General features: G+C 38.3%; 1 protein-coding gene across 4 annotated transcripts in view; it reads right to left on the bottom strand.

Moving 5' to 3' along the window:
* The window catches only part of htr4 (5-hydroxytryptamine receptor 4), a 107,538-nt gene that overhangs the window by 12,938 nt on the left and 73,334 nt on the right, over positions 1-21,266 (bottom strand). Inside the window, exon 7 of one of the 4 annotated variants that reach the window (XM_022684060.2) lies at positions 10,141-10,225. The exons of the other annotated variants lie outside the window; for them this stretch is intronic. Within the exon in view, the coding sequence (XP_022539781.1) occupies positions 10,162-10,225 (64 nt within the window). The 3' untranslated portion in view covers positions 10,141-10,161. The remainder of the gene's footprint in view (positions 1-10,140; positions 10,226-21,266) is intronic. 4 annotated transcript variants of the gene reach the window in all.

The following is a 21,266-nucleotide window of genomic DNA, read 5'->3' as shown; positions in this document are numbered from 1 at the left end:
TCGCCAGTGCTTTTATGTCGTTCTTTTACATATTGTAACCCTCTCACATTCTGACAACATTTCATATCTGTGCTAATTTTGATAAATAAGCAGAGTCCACAGAAAATGGAAGGAGATGCCATTCACAGAGTGATGCTAGAAAGCTGCTAATGGATCTAAAACACCACAGCTCCATTTCTGAAGCCCAAATAAAAGCTGCATTGCGCAGACCTCCACTCATGGTACAAAACAAATATCTGACAGTATAAAATAAATGTCTCTCCTCTTGTCCACACATTTGTAAGCATGCGGTCACTTCCATAAGAGGCAGGAACACACTTAACCAGCGGGGCACCAGGTTTTCTGTACTTAGTCCTGCTGCTTTTCTTGGACCACTGAGCTGCAGGCTCATTTTCATGACACATGGAGGTATTTTTACAGAGCAAAAGCAGGAGCGATCGCACTTGAATACCTGCCATCGACTTTCCTTTTACTCAAAATGCAGCGATTTGGACTCTTTTAAAATATGCTCCCATGTGCCATAAAAGCCAGGTCTTGATTCTTTTTGGCAGCAGCCCTCGTTTCTCTACCATAGGGGTACAGTATATAGGCAGAGTTCATTTGTAAATTTGAAACTAAACAAATGTTCTACTCATATCTTGAGTTTAATTCATTTTCTTTTACATTTTTATTCAGTTAACTCTGGATTTTCAAAAGCTTTTCACACAAGACATGTTTTGGTACAAGCATCTTTGAATTTAAACAATCCAATTATTGCGGCTTAAATGGCATATTCCTTCCTAACAATTAATAACACAACATTTTACTGGCATTTGCTGAACTCATACCATATGCAAGGAGTATAACAATACAGCTTATTTTTCATTATGCCACTGGAGGAACCATACACAAACATATGCCTCAATATGGACTGAACAAACTGTTGCTTAAATCTTCTAAATCCTCCGGCTATACACACCCCTCACAACACTGCAGCTAAACACACTTAGTAATAAAGTATCATCACGCTTTTTACCACACTGCACGAAAGAGGAGAGCAGAGAGGAGCACTTTAATAACCAGAACAATTATTCAAATGGTGTGTTTCATATAGTAGCACTAATGCTATATTGATTAGTTGTTCTAAGGGCTTGCTTTTCATTTGGGTGAGTGGTGGAGTCGACCACGAGTGGATCATTTTAAACACATGTCCTTGCGGGACCACAGCTTGTAGATTCAATGGACAGCGTGAGTGAGAGTAGTGTAGAAACGTGCACATATACCAATGACAGAGTGCACAACCACATACTATAAAATGGTGAGAGCACAGGCTTCTCTTAGCATAAACATTTTTGTGTTTCAAAAAAGCTGATACAGCACATCTGTCCTCTGAAGCAAGTGTCGAGGCAGAGGAAAGCTCTGTTCTTTCACTGAAATAAAGACTAAAGACTCTCAAGCCGTGTCTTTGAGAGGAGCATCCATAGTAATGTCACTGGCTCTTGCTTTTTTGAGAAGATGCCAAATGCTACGATCACCGCCACTGAGCTAATAAGGACAAATTACATTTATTAGTAAGGTAATGGCTAGGGAAAAGACACAGCAGTTTTTTTATAAAATCGACAATCAATAAATAAAAGTACTTAAAAGTTAATGCCAAAGTCTCAAAGTCATAAAGTCCAAAAAGAAAAGTTAAGGAACTGCTCAGACACTCGAATATAGTAGTAACTAAGTGCACCAGGCTTGTTACGCAACGACTGCTCTTCCATAACGTAATGTAGCTAATAACAGACCCAGCTCTCAGGTCCCGCTTTACAGGCTGATAAAAAGAAATAACGCTGATACACACTCCAGTAAATTTCAAGGCCATGCTACTCGGCCTGACCTATCACATTTCAATGCAGTCTGCCGAAGCTGAAGTGTTTTTACAATGTTCACTTCTCCTTTCAACCTCAGACACTTCAGGCCTCTTTAGACTGCTTCAGGATTGCTTGTGAGTGATCCTGAAATTCCTTCTATTGATCCATCGCTCTCAGCCACTCGTTTGTTTGCACAGAACGCACAAGAGTAAACTTTAGCATATAGACAGAGAATTCTACGCCACAAGACTGATATCATGCTACAAAACTCACCAAGCTGCACAACTGTATGTTCATTGTTATTGTGATAGTGTGAGCTTGTGTTTTATGTTCCAGGTAACAGTGTTGAACATCAGATGTTCCTCACTTTAGACTTTAGAAAATATATATATTTAGATATATATCTAGACAAAGCTAGTCTTAAATTTACTCCAACTCTATCAACTTCAAATGTAAAGGTTTTGAGTAAGGCTACTGAAACAGTTTAAAAGTTTTTGAAGAAGCACATCCTTTCTAGGCTTCTTGTCTAAGTAAACACCAAGCTTTTTTGTGTTTTCACTGTATTCAAAACATTTGCAAAATTGTTACATCACAGAATTTGTAATATTTTGTGAAATGTACAAAAGTAATATTCACATACCATCTATTTCAGGGTTTTCACTTTTCATGACATAGCTACCAAAGAAGATTTTATATCTGCCCAATACACAGAGGACATCATTAATATAATGACATGTATAATCACTGATCATTAATTCTGCTGAAATCTTGTAGAAAAATCCCTGCATTTCTTAATACTGCAATATATATCACAGAAAAATATATAGCCATGTAATTTTACAATATAATACAGCCATATTAAATGATATATTAAAATTATGCACCAGTAACACATTCATAATAGTAAACAAATTCCAGTAGTGTGTTGTTTTTGACATAACCTGTGATTTCCTGACACACAGCACTCTTAATTTAAAATGTCTTCTTCACAGGTGTATATATTTAATGCGCAACTAATGCGGCAACCGAACAAAACTGCAATTTTCCAGCAGTGAAAAAATATTTTAAAGAGGATTTACAACAGTAGGCTTTAAAATTAAGGAATAGTACAACATGCATATTAGACTACAGAATATTTCCATTTTAATGGGTGTAATGGTCCATGAAAGTCAAAACTAAAATCCATAGGACGAACCCAGGTTCCTTTTCATTTAATTCAAACAGACAGTTTACCTCCCGAGAGAATTCAGCCTGTTGTGTGTTTTAATTAAGATGTAACATGTGAACGTTAGCATGTTTAATACTTTTTTAATACTCACGCTCACACACCCAAAAGCATTGACTAATTGTCCTTGTCCCATCCATCATGATTTCTTATGCTGAAATAAGAGTATCTGTGAAAGACTTTTGGTCATTCACATACACAGGTAAGAACAGTGAAAAAAAGAATAAAAAGAGGTAAAAACTGTTTGGCTCACTCACTTTGCACAGGGCACTGACACAAAACGATGCGAGGGAGAGAAAGAGGAAGAAGGGTGGAGGGACAAACAAGACTACAGTTCCCGTAGTATCCTGCAAATCCAGTTGTTTTCGTTTACGGTTTTTAGGTTGCATACAGGCATAAGAAATCACTGTATTAACCCTTATAGCGCATATTGTGTATTCTATGTGCACTTAGTAAACCAAAATCTGACCCCCTTTACTTAACATACTGTTAAGTTATACTTGTTACTTACAGTTGAAGAAACCTGAAAAAAATCCAAACTGTTAACATTTGGTGTTCATACTATGCTGCCAATGTGGCTTCTAATACTTACCTTATACACAGCAATGCATATGCAAACACAGAGCAAATAAAATCCTCTTTATACCATATTTATACCAGAAAGCACAGAAGTAAAATCACTTCATCACTGAGGGCCATGTTGGTGGTAGTTCAGTACATATGGCAGTACCATTCAAAGAGCTATGACAACCAAGATGCTTATAGCTCTGTAAATGGCGCTGCTATCTGCACCACACATTTCGGCTCCTCCGCGGGCCTTTGTTGGGGTTTCCTGGACACGTTATTCATAGAGGAGAGCTCAAGGAGAAAAAGACAAATGAATTCATCATAACACCAGTATTATTAGTAGTCTCTTCAAACGATAAATACACGTTTAATGATTTCAATAAAAGTTGATCACGCCTCAACAAAGAGAATGAAGGATCAGGATAAAAAGAGAAGCAGACAGAATTATCCTTATACACTCAGTGTACACACACTCCATTTCCCGGCCCAGTCTAATTATAATCCAGGCTCTTGTTGACATGCAAATTGATCTGAACAAATTGAATTCACACGCTGACTGAAACCGTGTGGAAATAAACGAAACAGTAACAGATCAAATGCTGTTCATTTGCCTTCTGTGTACATTTACACAATACAAATGCAATTATCTTTTAAAGCAATTTATGCAGCTGCACTTCAAACAGCACACACTGACTGATGGAATAGCTGAACAAACGTCGAACATGTAATCGTATTTAAAGCTTCTTCCTTTCAGCTGAAAAAGGAGAATAAACAGCCGTAACTGAGAAACCAATGTTTTTATAAAAACAAACGTGGAAAAGACTATATTTTTGCTGAATAAGTGTCTTTGCAGTGCACGAACAGATCCAACCACAGTCTACGGCTATAAAATCTTTAAAAAAAAAAAGAAAAAAAAAAAAATCTAGGTCACTCTTCTGGAAAAGTGACCCTGTCTTGCTCTCTCTTAATTGGGACGCATACCTGCAGGTGTACATTAGACACTAAGTCAGCTATAAGCTAAATTTAAACTTTTCTCTGTTTATTTTTGTGAAGGTCATTGGTCATTTAAGGAAAAGGAATGAAAAAAGACTAAAACGGAAAAAAAGTGCCTCATAGAAACCAGAGGATGCATAATGCACTGTAATCATTTTAAATTACACATTCATTTACCCAAAATAAGTTTTAACTTTTTTTTTATATATACATTATTTTGACTAATATTATTTTATATTGTTTCTTGTTTTTATGTTTTTGTTTAGAATCCTACATTTAAATTGCATTGATATTCCAAGAGTCATGGGACAGTGTTTTGGGACAGTATGTACATTTATCATGAAGTGGCATTACCTCATGAGATAATTTGGGAGCACACACACACACCTGTATAAGTAGGGAGGTGATATCTTGTAAATGAGGCTGAAAACTGACCGGCATCTAAATCTGCAGTGTCACGTGTGTACCAGATATATGTTACAGAATGCATTTCTACCCACAGTGGACAGAGCAGTGAGTGGCTAGAATCGTCATGTCTATGTATTTTGACAAGCAACTCAGAAATCAGTTTCCTATTCAATGAGACATAACCTTTTTTTTTTATAAAAATATATTTTTTATTGAACAAGTTATTCTAATTGCTTCACTATGCAATTTCACTGTCTCTAAAATTCCCAGGACTAAACATTTCTATTAAACACTTCTATAATCTAATACTAATTATACCAGTTCACATTAAACTTTACATACAGTCTACACATTTTGTCTACATTTATTGAAATTAAATGTAACAAAAACAATGCAGGCTCTATGCAAGAAGCAAACACAATTTTTACTTATTTTCTGAATTTAGCATATTTACCAACATATTGTATTTTATCTTTTATCATTCTACATCTTAACTAATTATTATTTTACTCTAGTTTAGATATTATTAATAATTATTTTTGTAACTGTCTCAATTCATTTACACAATTCTTAAGCATTAAAATTTTGTAATGTTAAATAATGTTTAAACTAGTGTTAATTAATACTTAGTTGAGACCTTTAATTTTTAACAATGTTTATAACTGTCCTATAACTGTCTATTTTAAAAATAAAGTTTTACTAGCACTATTGAAAGTAAAAGCACAAAACAATTTTTAAGAAGTGCCTTTAGTCACAGTTCAGAGAGGAGAACAGTCAGTGGTCAGTTTGAGTGTCACTCCTCCTTAACTTTACTTTAGGCTTTGATATAGACCATGCGTCTCTTGTCGAGCACTGATTGGAATCAATAAAGCGAAACACACTGAAAGTCAGTGATGTTGTCAGTTCCAATTTCACCCTCTGTCCACCCCCCCTACACACGCACACACACACGCGCGCATACACACATCTGTCCTCAGATAACACAGCGATGTCTTTGCCTCAGCCCATGCACTCACGCTGTGTCCGATACGACATGTGCACTGCTAAATTTAAACCAGACAGAGATCTGAGGTGCTCTGGGTAAGTTCAGCCCCTTTGTTTCCACTATCATGGGCAAAGTGACGATTGATTGAATGCGATTGCAGTGACTCAAATGAACAAGGACTCACGCCCTGCAGCAGCGCTCAGTTTGTAAAAGCAATTTATACATGGGTACAGACAAAAGCATGAGTGCTTAGTCTTCGATGTCTGTAATTGGTGGGACAAGAAGCAGCGGAGGTCCACAGCAGAGACAGTGTGTCCCACACATCAAACAAAGCGAGCAATTCGGCCACTACCAAGAGACGATTGAGCCCGAGCGCTGGACAGTAATTTTCTCACAACCCTACACTTAATTGGCTTCTCCTCAAAAGCCGCCCACTTAAAAAGGCTTCTCCCAGTCAGATCAGAGGTGCTCATATTGAAAGATGTAATGGAATAATCGTTTCTAAGAGGGCGCTAATGATCGCTTGACGTCATAATAGTAAAGTCCGCTCACGCAGAGTCTGGAAACACAAAGGGTAATTTGACACGCAACTCAAACCTGAACAGTGTGAAATCAGTGTGAACAGCTACTGCTTTCAGCCAATATCAGATCACAACACACACATCCAGCACGTCCAATCTGGGGTGTCATCAGCGCATTATCATGTGTTATTAAAACTTTATGCTAATTTACATTCTGTGAATAATTGATTCTGGCTGAAACAATTTGTTGCCTCATGTTATTAAAACCTTGACTAATTTTAATATCAAGTGGATAAGGATATCCAGAGGAGCCTCAAGAGCACTGAGACAATCTGTGCTTGACTTCATTATATGTTATGAATCTGAAAGGAAATACAAATTCAATTTTAAAAAAAGCAATACACAGACTATTAAAATATTAAAATCGTAAGTTTAAAAGTAGATCTGATAAAAGAGTGAAAGGAAGATCAATGTTTAAAAGTTCAAGAATATCCTCTGAAAACTCTATAAACTGGCATAAGCAAAACTCCAATTACGAGTGAAAAAGAGAGAGCGAGAGAGAGAAAGAGAAAAGAAAGAGAAAGAGAAAGACAGATATGGAGCAGAGTACACAACCATTAGTGTCCTCATTAGTGGGCAAAGCAATATCTTTAGAAATAAAATATGCTAGAAAACATCTTTGAGCAAAAGCAACCATACGTCTAATACTACTATATGTTTGAAACCCCCAGCATTTAAAAAAGAATATTAACAATAACACATTCAAGTGGAGCTATAGTGACCTCCTGGACTCAGTGGCTTTCCTTTTACAGTGGGCTTGTGGGCAAACAATAACTGCAATGCTCACAGGAGCCATGCAGCACAGCAAAACATAACATAACGTAGCACAGTATGGCATGCAATTGCACAGCAATTGCATTGTTTTTTTATACTGTAATAAAAAAATCAAATACTAGGATAATGCTGCTGTCCTCTTGGCAATGTGCTAGGCAACATGACCACAAATGAATTTTATGATTAGCTAAACCTTTAACCTTGACTGTGATTAAAGAATGATTATTGTAATGAACTTTTTATAGGCTGCTATATCTGCTCAGGTGGCTCAGTGTTTGTCCTTTCCTCCATGTTGCTTCTTTCACTGAGTGAAATAAACGCGCACAGTGAGGGTAGTTTTACCCAACTTAAAAACAAAAAAATAAATAACGTATATGGGCAAAACTATGTAGTTGGAGGTTCTGAATGTTTTAATATTAATAAATACATTTTAATAAAATGCCCCACTCTATCCCTATGTGAATCTGGAAGCTAACAGGGCTTTCACTAGTGGGCTGGCTGCATAAAAATACTAGAGGTCTAAATATGATGACACAAGACTCTTAAGTTTTGGGGTTTGGGGCTCTGAGTGGTCCAGCGGACTAAGGCGCTGCCACTATGATCAGGAGATCGCCGGTTCAAATCCTGTTCTTGTAGCTTGCCATCGGCAACCGGAGTCCTGAGAGAGCACAATTGGCCTTGCTGTCTCTGGGTGGGTAGATGGCGCTCTCTCCCCACATCAACAAGGTGTCTGTGAGCTGATGTATCAGAATCGAGTCGCTGCGCTTTCCTCTGAGCACACTGTGATGCAACCCGACAGGAGGAGGCCACCCTCCTGGTGTTGGGGCATCACTAGTAATAGGGGATTACTAATGAGTGGGTTGGGTTATTGGCCGTGTAAATTAGAATAAAATGGGATTAAAAGTTAAGAAAAAAAAAAACTTTACATCCTGTGAGCTTGTCTGAAGAACAAAGTTCCCCCAGGGGAAAGACTCACTTCCATCACCAGCTCACACAATTTAACATCATTAAACACTGATGTACCAAAAACTAGCTGTTGATATGATGATAACTTAAAGTAATACAAGTCTTCTATGAGGAAAGCTTTGGAGATAATTTAATGAACGCATTGATGCAAAACATTTTACTACTTTTTGTATGAATATGATTTGTATTTAGAACATGTATAACAGGTATATAAACACATATATGAATATTCTTCTTAGATAATATGCTTTGATATTGGAATTTTCATAGATGCCTAAACTTTTGCACATTATAGTATATCTTATATCTAAGTATTTTTTCCCTTCGGTTGTGTTATTCCAATATGCTTTTGGCTCTACAAGAAATGTTGGTGGCTTGGAGAGCCAACTGTGTGGGTGAGCATGAGCACCAAGCCATTTTTAGCAGCAGGTCCTTTATTCCTTTAAGTCCAGTAATGCTTGTTGTTCCAGCAAATCCCAGAGATCCTAGAACTCTATGAATTCTGCCTCATTCTCTTAAAATTATTCTTGAACAATGTGTGGTGTGAAAAGCACTAATTGTCTGTGAGTGGTCATAATGTTTTGGTTTACCAGTCTATCTCTCAAACACAGCGAACAGTATCTGGAAGTGCAGCTGTGTAACTCGGGAAACCCGTACTGATGGCAATGACTCCGCCTTGATTAATTTAATTACATATTTACTGTGATCAACAAGGTCTGTCTTTACATAGCGTGTGTTTGCTACATCAAGTATTAGGTAATGAAATCCGGCTTATACCCCCCTGAGACTATAATGTATGTTTACAAGCACACTTGGCCTGTCGAGATGCTATTCACTGAGGCAGCGGTGAACAAAAGCCTCTGAATGGGGAAGAAATTGTATATCTTTAAAGATCATCACAGCGTGAAATTGGCCACAATGAGTCACTAAGAGAACCCATGGCTTTGAGAGGTGAAATCTTAAGCAAACAAACACCTTGGTACACACAGACAAACACAAGTCTCAGCTTCTCACACACACGCATTACTAATATAATACACTCATCATCTAAATAACAGCTGCATCCATAAGTAATCAACCGACAGGGATGAAACTTCAGAGTGACTCATCAGTCTATCATATAGAAAGCCTGGTGTTATGGTTTGGGTTTTAATTTCGTGCAATGACAGATTACCTTTGGTCTTTTTTCCAGGCAATTTGACAGTCTAACGTTATGTTAATAAGGTCCTGCGAGCAGTGGACCTGCGCATACTCTGGTGTGCCATGTTATTCCAACAGGACAATGCTATTCCACATACTGCTGCTGTCTTAAAAGCTTACATTGAATACACATCTCTAGAACTATTGGGAATTGAAAATGTGTGGGATGCTATTGGCCATGTTTGTAAAGGAACTGCATTACAATATTCAAGATACATAAATTATTGGATGGATTATTACAGGACACCATTAGGAACCTCTACAACTTTATTCTGAGATTTCTGGCATGTTGTATACTACTGCTGTAGGTTTACCTCTATAATTTTCCCATATAAGTCTATATTTTAAAAATTATTATTGTTCTTGGTAATCTTTCTTTTCTATCGCACTGCAGCCTCATACTTTCATCTAGATTCAACTATATTACAACCATTTCTTTGATGATGGGTGTATAAAATGATAATCAGAATCCTCATTTATCCAGCATGTGACAGTGTCAAGGACTGAAATTAAAGGAGAGCATGCAGACAGCAGGTGTGTGAGTGTGATCGTGAGTGTGTGTGTGTGTGTGTGTGTGTGTGTGTGTTTGCATGTGAAAAGACTCACTTGCGAGCTCCACACACAGCACTAGACAGGAACAGGTCTAGTGTTGCAGAACCAGAGCAGCAGTTTGGAGGCAGAGGAGCAGCCACTGGAGCAGAGCAGAACAGGGGGGGCAGCAGAGAGCCACATACACACACAGACAGACAGATACACACACACACACATGTGCACACACAGGACAGAAGAGGGAAAAAGGGGGAGATGGAAGAGGAAGAGAAAAGAGGAAAAGCAGGTTAATACACCCCCCATGACTAGTTCTGTACTCATATTTTTTACCTTGAGCTAGTGTGTGTGAGTGTGTGTGTGTGTGTGTGGTGAGACAAAAGAAATCAGATCAATTCAATCAATTTGTCAGTCAGTCAATCAATCAATCAAAATAAAAAAATGAAAAAGAAATACAGCAACAAGGACAATACATTTTACTGGGACGACTGCCAATTCACAATAACCTATTACATTTTTTCCAAACAATTACACACAATATGTAATTCCACCCACGCAATTTATACAACAATTCACAACAGCACCATATCCATGACAGTTCTGCTTTACACACTCACTTTCATCCTGCTCTGCTTTATTCATATCAATCAATCAATATGATCATTTAAGGCCTGTATGCCAACCAACTGCCACAGCTTTTATTTGCACAGCAAACACAGATCTTTTCCTGGCATTGACTATACGGCCACTTATAAGCCCTGCCCTGTCTAAGGCCCCTCATTTGTTGTTTTCATAATAGACTCACCACACAAACTGCTCGTAAAGGTCACCGCTAATAATGGGGCTGCACTGGCTCCGAGTGCTTACAAATACAGAGAATGCTAATTGACAGGCGAAAGACTGCTATGACTCACTTTCTTCTCTTCACGCAGAGGCCATTGTTCGTAAATGTGCCCCAAACCAACAAAATGTATTTGCTGATCCATAAATCTCAATTCTATAAGAAAAGACTCGCTCCATTATGCAGCAACTGCTCTCAAATTAATCAAATTAGCCCTTGAGAAACCAATTGTTTGCCCTTTTCAGTCACTTTTTAAATATGCTAAAAATTCCCTGAAACTTCTTTTTGGTGGCATCTGTGTACAACATCTGACCAGAAAGCTTCAGAGCTTCAAATCCTGGCACTAGATTAATAACTTCAGCTACAGCCTATACTGTACACTTGTATGTAAAAGCCTTTCAGGTAAAAACCAAATATTTGGCACAATTCAATATTTTTAATATAATCTGATACTGTGAACAAGATTATATAATGTGTTTTATTTTAAATAAAAAAATTGAACAAAACTCTTTGTATAATGATGAAAGATGTGGGGGCGGTGGTGGCACTGGTCCAGAATTTAAATAAATAAAAATGCATTTTAGTTAGTTATTTGAGTTGATTAGATTATAGAGTATAGGCACTCTTGAGTAAAACGCAAGCTTTGGTGAAATGTTAAAGGATAAATAGGATTGTCTTTGGAAAATTAAACTCCTGGAAATGTCCTGTTTGTTATGATGTATACAATTTCTGTAGATTACTCTGATCTTGAGTTATAAAAGCTCAGTCAGGTTCAAAGAGTTAATTAAAAATCGATAATGTGTTTTTCAGAATTAGTAAAGTTTCACATTGCATAATATTGTGACTCTCAAACATATTGATACTGTCCCACCCTTTTAGTTGCTAAGCAGTCTTTATAATTCTCTCAGTTTCTCCTTTACATGTTTACTGGCCATAATTATCCTACTTCATCTATATTTAATTTAATCTGCGCAAGAATTCACAAAGCATTTATAGATTTAAACAGTGGGGAGCTGGTGAATCATTGTATTCTGCTTCTATTTAAGCCTGAAATAAACCAAATTCCATTAAAAAACAGCCACTCTGAAAATGCACGTACGCGGTCGAGCAAACGAGAGTCGTGACTGCGGACCAGAATAAAACTCTTTGTTTTTCCTGCATGTTTGTTCAGCCCATCTGTGCCGCTGCTTCCTTTGATCCATGTCATCAAATCCCTGTTTCATTTTAGGGAAGTTTATCGAAGATCAAATCATTCAGGGCACACAGCTTTGCTCCATTCACTCTTAAGAGCTGACACATGTGCGCCATTGTTTCAAACCGAGGCTGCATCAGGCAAACATCCGGCGCTGAGTGACGAGGCAGTGATGAGACTACAAGCACAAGAGATGGGATTACATGTGCTTATCATCAAATTCTGAGCAAAGTTTACAGAGTCCCGTACACTTCATCAAAGCAGAACCAGTGAAATGTCCTTAGGATAAGCTGCTCTGATCTGACTTGGGATGATGGAGATATGATGGAGATGATTTGCTGAGAGATAATCTGATGCATATGACTGGAATTATTTGGATTTTCTTTCCTTAAAACATGGTGACTTTTGGAAATGACTGTACAGTTATAGCTGTTATAGTACATTTACATATAGTAGCAATAGTAGCTTTTCAATGAAAAAGTGACAGCATACACTGATATACCAAAAGTGCCTGTAATAATAGAAGTATGGTGAGGTACTATTTTGTGGGTGAGGCTGAACAATAGCCAGCTTGCTCTTGGCAAGATGATTTTAATTATCTGAGTTCAAATGAGCCCTCATCGTGAGTGCCAGATGGATAGGACAATCTATTGCTGAATTTGTTTAGGCCTTTTTAACATTGCTCAGTGCAGTGAAAAGATTGTGACTGGTGATGTCTGGCTAGAATTGTCCATCCAAACAAACAATCAAATTGGCGGAAATTACATCCACATTCAATGCAGGAGCTTCCACATGCCTTTCCCACATATCACATGCATATTACGCACATGCAGTCCCGTGACATTTGGCATGTCAGTGTAGATCTATAGGAGAAAATATACTGATGTTTTGTGGTCATGCTTAGGAATTCTGATGTAGTCATCCTTCTTTATTATTCCAATAGCTTTGTGCAATGTAAGCCCGAAACTGCCATTACATTCGAGCCATGATTAGTGTACATGAACGTCTGACCACAGCTGTATGTTATTCTATCCCTTTCTTTAATCAGCTCTTTTGGGGGTTATTTGCTTAGATTGTTTTCTCATGGGTTGATTAATATGTTACAGAGGTGAAGTGCTGAACTTCAGTCAGGGTGAAAGAAGAGAACTGAGTTTGTATTATTTTCAGTTTATTTTATTTCATGTTTTTATTTTAACTATGTAATGTGTGGCTCCATCTTGCCCTCATCTTAACTTGGTAAATGTGAGGTTTTAACTTTATTGACTGCAATGTTTAGTGGGAAATCTAAAATAGCTAAAGCCGAAGACATTCAGTCTTTTAGCGTAGTGAATATAAAATCAGTATTGGATGTACAGTGCAGCCACATTTAATGACTGTCTGTGTGCATTATTTTATTCTATAATGAACCTAGGATGAACCCAACAATTATTTAAAAAATATATTAAGCTACCACTTATTTTTCCAATTAGGAAATGCAGCTAATCTATCATTTATTCTCAAGTGTTTTGTGTTTGTGTGTCACACACACCCACGCACACAAAACACTTGAAAATATGATATCAGGTAATATCATTTGACTAGCATGTGAAAGCAGCATTTTGTTGTTTAAGCTCACTTTTGGACTCTCATAAAAAAGGGCTATTAAACCAATAAAGTAACTCACATCTGTATCCTCTCTCCTATCCTCTATAAATGCATACCAACGTTTTTTATGTTTCCTTTATTTAAGTAAAGAATTTTGAAGGACCTTTAAATATGTTGAAGGTATGCATATTAAAACAAGATTCCTATTGGTAAACCTTTTTTATTTTTTTATTTATTTAAATATTTATTATTAAACACTTAAGAAGAAGAAGAAGTGTGAGTAATCATGATTAATCACAGAATATTGAGATGATATTGTGATGATTCAATTCGTTTTTTTAATGACTGACACCACTAGAAAATATCACATATCAGATTTCTATATCAGTGTATTCTCAGTATAAAATCACTAGTTAAACAAATAAACCTGCCTTTTCACAAATTCAATACTGACCATTTCAAAACTGTTGCCAATCTGAAGGTGTATGAGGCTTGGCTCATAGCTCTAAACTATGACGTTATGATGCATTGTGAAGACAGTCTGTTGGATTTGCAACTTTACACACGCTGCTGTTGCTCGGGGTTGGCATGCTGGAAGGCCAGCTAGCTGTCATCACTGCAGCTCCGTGTGTGGGGTAAGACACTGCAGCAGACTGGATCATCTCACGCGCACACACACACACACACACACACACAAACACTCAGGCTCATATATCAGAGCAGCTCCAGCAAGGCTAATGTGTAAAACTCCTGTTGGTTTAAAGAGTGCCACCCGGGTGTTATGTAGCCAGCCTCCTTTTCACAGACCTCCCCTACGCTTACATTTCCACCCAGTAAATCTTCTCTGCAATCATACAGTAAGCTTTCATACTCTCTCTCTCTTTCTTTCTTACTTTCACACACATATGCAGTAGAGGAGTGGGCTTCCAGGAATGCCTTTTTCCTTTCCACACTCATTAGGGTGAGGACAGGACATGTCTGGAAGGGAGACGGACCCTTCCACCGGGGCCAAAGCATCGGCAATGTCAGGCGCTCGTTAAGAGTACACGTGTGTTACTCCGGTCCCTCTGCTCTGCCCTATCAGATGTTTATGAGCAAAGGATGTCAATGGAATATATCAACTAGCGCAAGGAAGCCTGGGAGACTGTGCTGCGCAGTGTCACACTGTTATACCTCCAAGGGATTCACATCTCAAATACGTTATGCGCTCTTTTGAAAAGAACAAAATTCAGAAAAACAAAACAATGATCTGAAATCCAGTACCGGTATCAGGCCAATAACAGCAGAAACAGAAGACTGGACTGGAAAAAACATAACAAATCTAGGGTAAGTGTTCTAAAAATGATCGATCTCAAAGAATAAGAAAGCAACCAATGAAGTATAAAACAATAAGTCAAGCCTCCAGAGGAGCTTTGCACATCTCAAAAATATGTTTTTATAAAAACAGCCAGAAACATCAAACATGTGTTCTACACTGTGCTGTTATTATACTGATTCTGAATATGACTGAGGGATGGCATTTTTCAGCTGTTTGAATACTCAAAGTTACACATACATAAGCACATAATTCAACTAAATGCTATATAAATACCATGTTGTTATTTATTATTATTTTCATTTCTAAAAAAAAAATTGTTACATTCATAGGCGATATTTTAACCGCAAAAAGTGTCTTGAACTTTGTAACAAACAGGATAACTAATATGAAGTAAAAAAAAAACTAATACTACCATGACATTACATTAATAAAACATGTGTGAAATGATTTATATTTATTATTATTATTCCATTTCCATGCCCAAACCATAAGGAAATTAACAGCCTAAATAGCAGACTAAATCCATCTAAAGAAGCCAGAGAATAAGAATAAGTCACAAATAACAAGTAGGTCAGTTTACTCTCTATTTCAAAGCAATTTCACTTTTTGGAAAATTTTGGAAAATGCTTGTTAATTAACAAATTACTAACATCTACCCTGAATTGCTTCCAGTACAATATATCCTAAACTTCTATCTAATGTGATAAAAGTGGCATATAATTTTGGCCAACTAACATAACAGAATATTGATAATATATTTATATCTGTGACCTGAGTCCTGGAGAGCATAACTGGCCTCCCTCTGTTTGGGTGGTTAGGGTGGTCACCCCTCTCCTCATTCATCACTGTGGTGAAACTGGCAGTTGAAGATGGTGTTAGCGGCAGTTTGAATATATGCCATAGTGGCTCTGTGGAAGCACATGCTAACCATCACCTGGCGCTTAGTGTGTTTATCCCATCACACCAGCTCCATTCTAAATGGCTATATTTCACCATTACATGGAAAGTTCCTGGCTATTAAACCAAACCCGAGCTTTCACTTATGATTCCTGAAAGAAATAGAGCAAAGAAAGAGCCAGAGGAGCTGGAGTCCAAAGCCCAACACAAACACCACTTGTCAGGGTGGCAGACGTTATGCTGAGCCTTCTGTCTGGCCTCAGTCAGCTCACTGAGCATTTAGCAGAGAACACTTCTTTCCCCGAGAGCTGTCTATATGTAAGGTCTGGCCCGTGTGATTGTGTCAGAGTCCAGGGGAATTCAAGATGCTACAACAGAGGCCTAATAATGCGCCCGTGAGAGCATGTTATTAGTCATGCTTAGGGAAAAATTAAGAGGGTAATAAATCAAATAGAGTGCAGAGATTAAATCAAGGGCCTGGGGGTTGCACATTTCTTTTATTAAAATGTCTCCATTACTGTACACTCTCCTAAATCCGCCCGCAGGCTGCGCACATCTCTGATGGTCTTTTCATTGTAGTGAAAAGAACAGACTGTGGAGTACGCAAACCATTTCTCACTAAAGAGGCTCCTAAGGCATATTGTGTCAGTGTTAATTTAGTGAATATGCCTCATTGCCTAAGCTCTACTTTAATCATAAGACTGGTTTTATTCATGTGATGTCAATGAACTGCATCTGTTTTATACTCTCACATTCATATTTTATGTAGTAAATAAGGTCAAGAGTATTTCAGATAGTAAGATAAAGTGATCTCAGAATGCTAGGTGTTAGAATAGAGAACAGACTGTAACTGACTGAGAGAGGACCCAGGCATTTATTGGATACATTCTCAGCAAAGAGTCATCAGCAAATCAGAGAGGAGGTGGGTTGGGTCAGTGTATAACCCCAGAGAGTCCTTAAAGCAATGCTACTGATGACCCTAAGACGAGGGTGGATAAAGGAGCCATCGGGGAAAAGAGCAGAGGGTGCATCAGATGGCCAATGAACTTTAATGGCTACCTCTCCTCCACCAAAACGCTGACTTTACACTGCAGTGGAAATGGGAGGCATTAACTCAGCCAACCTAAAAGCTGAAAATTGACAGCATTTTCCCTGCACAGATTAAACCGTAGGTGCAATGATGATAATGACAGGGAACTACAAACAGAAATCAATCACGCATTATGCCTGCATTTACTAATTAAAGACAGGGAACACTGAGAATTAGGCACAGTTTTGTCCACAAGAACAGTTAGTGCTCTAGGCCAGCTGTAACCGAATATTTTGCATTGGTGGGTAAAGCAGAAATACATCTTGTTATCCAAGAGACATAAAATACCAAGAACCTTCCAGTGAAATCCATCTACAGGAAAAGAATGAAACACTTGTCACTGTGAAAATAGATGTAGACCAGAAAGCTGAACACAAATATTTGCTAGAAAGTTAGACTACGGTTTGGCTTCTAGGCAATCTCCCTTAGAGCCAATCCCACTAAACAGTAAAATAATACAAAATACAAAGTGCAACAAAGTACAACAGAGCTGGGTGCTCTGACCACACATGCGGAAAGAACATTATTAAATCATACTGTAGACTCCAGCCCTCAGAATGTTAGCTTTCTAGCTAAATTGAAAAGGCCTGAGATAGAGTAAAGCATTATTACAATGGAAATCTAATTTCATTCTAGGCCAGGGGTCATTAATTCTCATCCTGGAGAGCCTCTCTAATGTACCCACTAACCTAGTAATTAACCTGTTAACCACTAGGCCTATTGTTCAGTTATTAATCTTACAATTTACTCTTGAATATATGTGCTCAAAATTATAGGAGCTGATTGCCTCTACTCTAGGCAATACCGCAGTAAGTGGCTAAATATAAAGAGGCATTAGGATTGTCTCCAGTGGAAGATAAAAGAATAAAATAAAGCACTGGGACTGGAGAGTTATAGTGCGCTCCAGTCCCAACAGGCCAGTGGATAAATTGGCCCGTCCCATCCCTCTGCTGGCTTTAGCCTTTTTGCTCGCACTTCAACGCCACCAGTACAGTGTGTCGGTGAAGAAGTAAGATCTAAAGGTTAAATAATTAAGACAGAAGGGGTCAGGCTTGTGTTTAGATACGTATTGTCGGCTCTAATGGGGCTGGAACTCTTTAAGCTCGTTTGGCTGTCCCTGAGCTCCCAGCACAGCACATCACATCCCCAGTAGAGCCAAGGCTTCAGAAAGCAGCTGCTTGGAGATCCCTGCATACTTCACCGCTTTGTTTATCGGCCAGATTAACATGTTGACAGCCTCGCCATTTGGAAACGGGCCCGCAATTTATGTCTGCGGCACGGTTCCAAGTGCTGCGGAAAACAAAGAGTGGCAGGACGTTATGAGGAGCGTTCATGGACGACTAGGCGGCCATATCTGGACGGATTTTTTTTGCTGGGATTTGTTTGGGCAACAATCGCTGTGGCGAAGGAGGACTTTGAAGTGGTATAAACATCTGTGTGTTTTCCTTCTTTTTTCCCCTAAGACAACAGATTAGCGGTGGTTCTCTGTAGCAGCATTATCTAGTGCCAGTGCCCTAACTGACTAACTCTGCCAACAGCCAAACAACGAGAACTGAAATCTCATCTAAAGAGGAGGACGAGGAAGCCGACTAAATCAGCTAGTTCACTAAGAGGCCAGAGGAAGAAGCATTCTTGGTCTATTGTTCACTATTTATTTTAAGGCCAATTACACCATGCTAAGTCTAAACCACTTGGAGAGACACATTTGTCCATTTTGTTTGGGTAAAATCTGTGAATGCTGTGGGATTGGAATTCGATATCTTTTTCCCCCTCTGAAAAGTGACATGATTGTTGTGTCATCGCTATCACATAACAGCAGTCATTAAAGGTCATTACCAGCCATGACCCGTAATGTAACACTGCAAGCTGCACTGTGTCATTAACGTTCTGCATTATTTGATTTGAGTGGCCACAGCCAGTCACAGCACAGAGGAAGATGAGCATGATACTAATGACACTGTCAGAGCATGTCAAAACAGCATATCAAACACAACAATCACTAGCTGGAAATACAGCACATTTTCTGTATTGAAACATCAGGAATTGATGGTTATTATTTTAAAGCCCCTGTACATATTTTTAGGCACTGATTGAGTGTAACCCAATTATATTAAACTAGGTTATTAAGTGAAGTGTTTAGCAAAGTTCAAAAAGACTTTCAGGACTTCCTGTTCGTACCAGCTGTCAGGTGTAGACTGGTCCTCGATGGTCGCTCAAACTCCAGGTTTAACTTTTGCTTTCCCAGTTTCCCTCTAACTCTTCTGGTTTAGCTTTAGCTCTCCCAGTTTACCTCTACCTCACTCATTTTAACTTTAGCGCTCCTGGTTTAACTTTAGCTCTCCTAGTTTACCTTTATCTTTTCCGGTTTAGTTTTAGCTCTCCCAGTTTACCTCTAGCTCTCCCATTTAGCATTAACTCTAGCAGTTTACAACTTACGGTTGCTCAGAAAAGAAGGCTGAGTCATTTTAGCACTTTGATTGGCAGGGATATTCCGATACAAACCTGACCCACTTTCACAACCGCTGATTCTACATTGACAGGAGAGTGATACTGGTGAAATAAAAACAGCAGGGGTATTTTGGACTTCAGGAAGTTATTTGTAAGATATACTTTGTATATTTACAATGTGGTCCCTGGAGAGCCAGAATACCATAATTATAAAGAAACTTTAGGTTTAGGTTTAAGATTCCAGAAACCTGTAAGTTTAACACATTATATAAAACCAGTTCTTACATTGATAAATTGTTGCTTAGCTTTGTGAATTCTTCATTAGTCAAAAATAGCCTTTGCTGTGAAGCCAAGGACAGTGTCATAAACTCACTGAATTAGAATGATTCATTCATACTGCAGTGTCTCCATGGAAACAATCAGAGGTTTTGAATAAGTTTCACATGGGTGCTAATGTGGTACATACATGGCGGAACTTCACTGTGCGAATGGCTCAGCTGAGGCTCTGAGAATGTGAGGGCAAGGTGATGACATCAGATTATTTATATCTGCCCCCTGTGAAAGCTCTCTTCCTCTTTCCACCAGACACATCACAAAATGTCACCAGCAAACCATGCATAAAAGCACAGTTATTAAAACAAGCTCTGGCTTGACGCCACAATAAATTATTCAAAAAATAAATCCATCATTAATGATTAATAGTAGAGATTTACTATTACTATTTGCTGCTCGAGCTTTGGATTGGGTTGATTTATGACTTTGCATGAGCTTTAAGGCAAACACAATTCAATGTAGACTAATGGCATCATTTTTCAATAAATGAATCATGTTAACTTGGCATGCAAGTTAATATCCATGATTTGAAGAAGCATGTAGAACCATATTTACATACTATGTTGATCATAACAAATTTCCCTTGGGGGCGAGGATTTCAGTTCAAAAAGACCAGCTGGCTGAACTCCAGCTTTAATCTCTATCTGAAATAGCATGCTAGCCTTTGGTCAAAGCCTGAGGGAGTGTCACTCTGACCTTTGAGTAAAGAGGACATGCAGGGGGAAAAGGAGCTCTTTTGTCCTCTACAAACCTTCCAGCCTCCAGCGGTTTACAGCAGCAGATCACCACAAATTTACAGCAGTTAACAAACAGAAGACCTCAACCCAATACTATTCGATCATTCCCCAGCAGTCTGCACAGAGAGCTCCAAGTGCATCCTTAGCACACCAGGAGCTCGTCTGAAAGAGATGAGTGTGGGAGAGTAATCTGGCTGTATGGGGCTGCTCTTCTTAAACTCTCACGGGAAAGTCCACACTCCTTATGCAGTGAATGGTGTAGAACAAGAGCTCAACATTTCTCAGAACATCCACAAGCTCAGGCTAGGAATATACGGAGCAGAACTAACTTCATCGACTACAGCAGCTGAACAGTAAAACCTGATGAGTTAACCTTTTAACATCTGCTCAACCCTTTGGTAGAGCACAATAGAGTCACTCTGGGGCAGTTTCCCAGAGAGGAATAAATCTAGTCTTGGGCTACACATCATTTTAAAAGGAGATTGTCCATTGAAAGAGAAAAAAATGTTTACGACAAGATTAATCTCATCTCATATATCATTAATCTATATCACATTTAGATCAATTCAGTTCAAAATTTGGCAAGAAGTTGGTCTTATATAATTAAAATGTGCATCTCAACTATTTTGACTTAATATGCTTATGTAATCCCACATTTCTGTAGTATTTAAGTTATGTTAACTTAATTCAATACATACAACAGTTAAATTTTACAGTCTAAGGTTTGTTTTAAAATGAGGCTGTAG

This window comes from Astyanax mexicanus, chromosome 10, assembly GCF_023375975.1.
Source record: "Astyanax mexicanus isolate ESR-SI-001 chromosome 10, AstMex3_surface, whole genome shotgun sequence".
In the NCBI taxonomy this organism is placed as follows: Eukaryota; Metazoa; Chordata; class Actinopteri; order Characiformes; family Acestrorhamphidae; genus Astyanax; species Astyanax mexicanus.
Note: the sequence above shows the minus strand (reverse complement) of the source record. Positions and strands in the feature narration are given on the sequence as shown.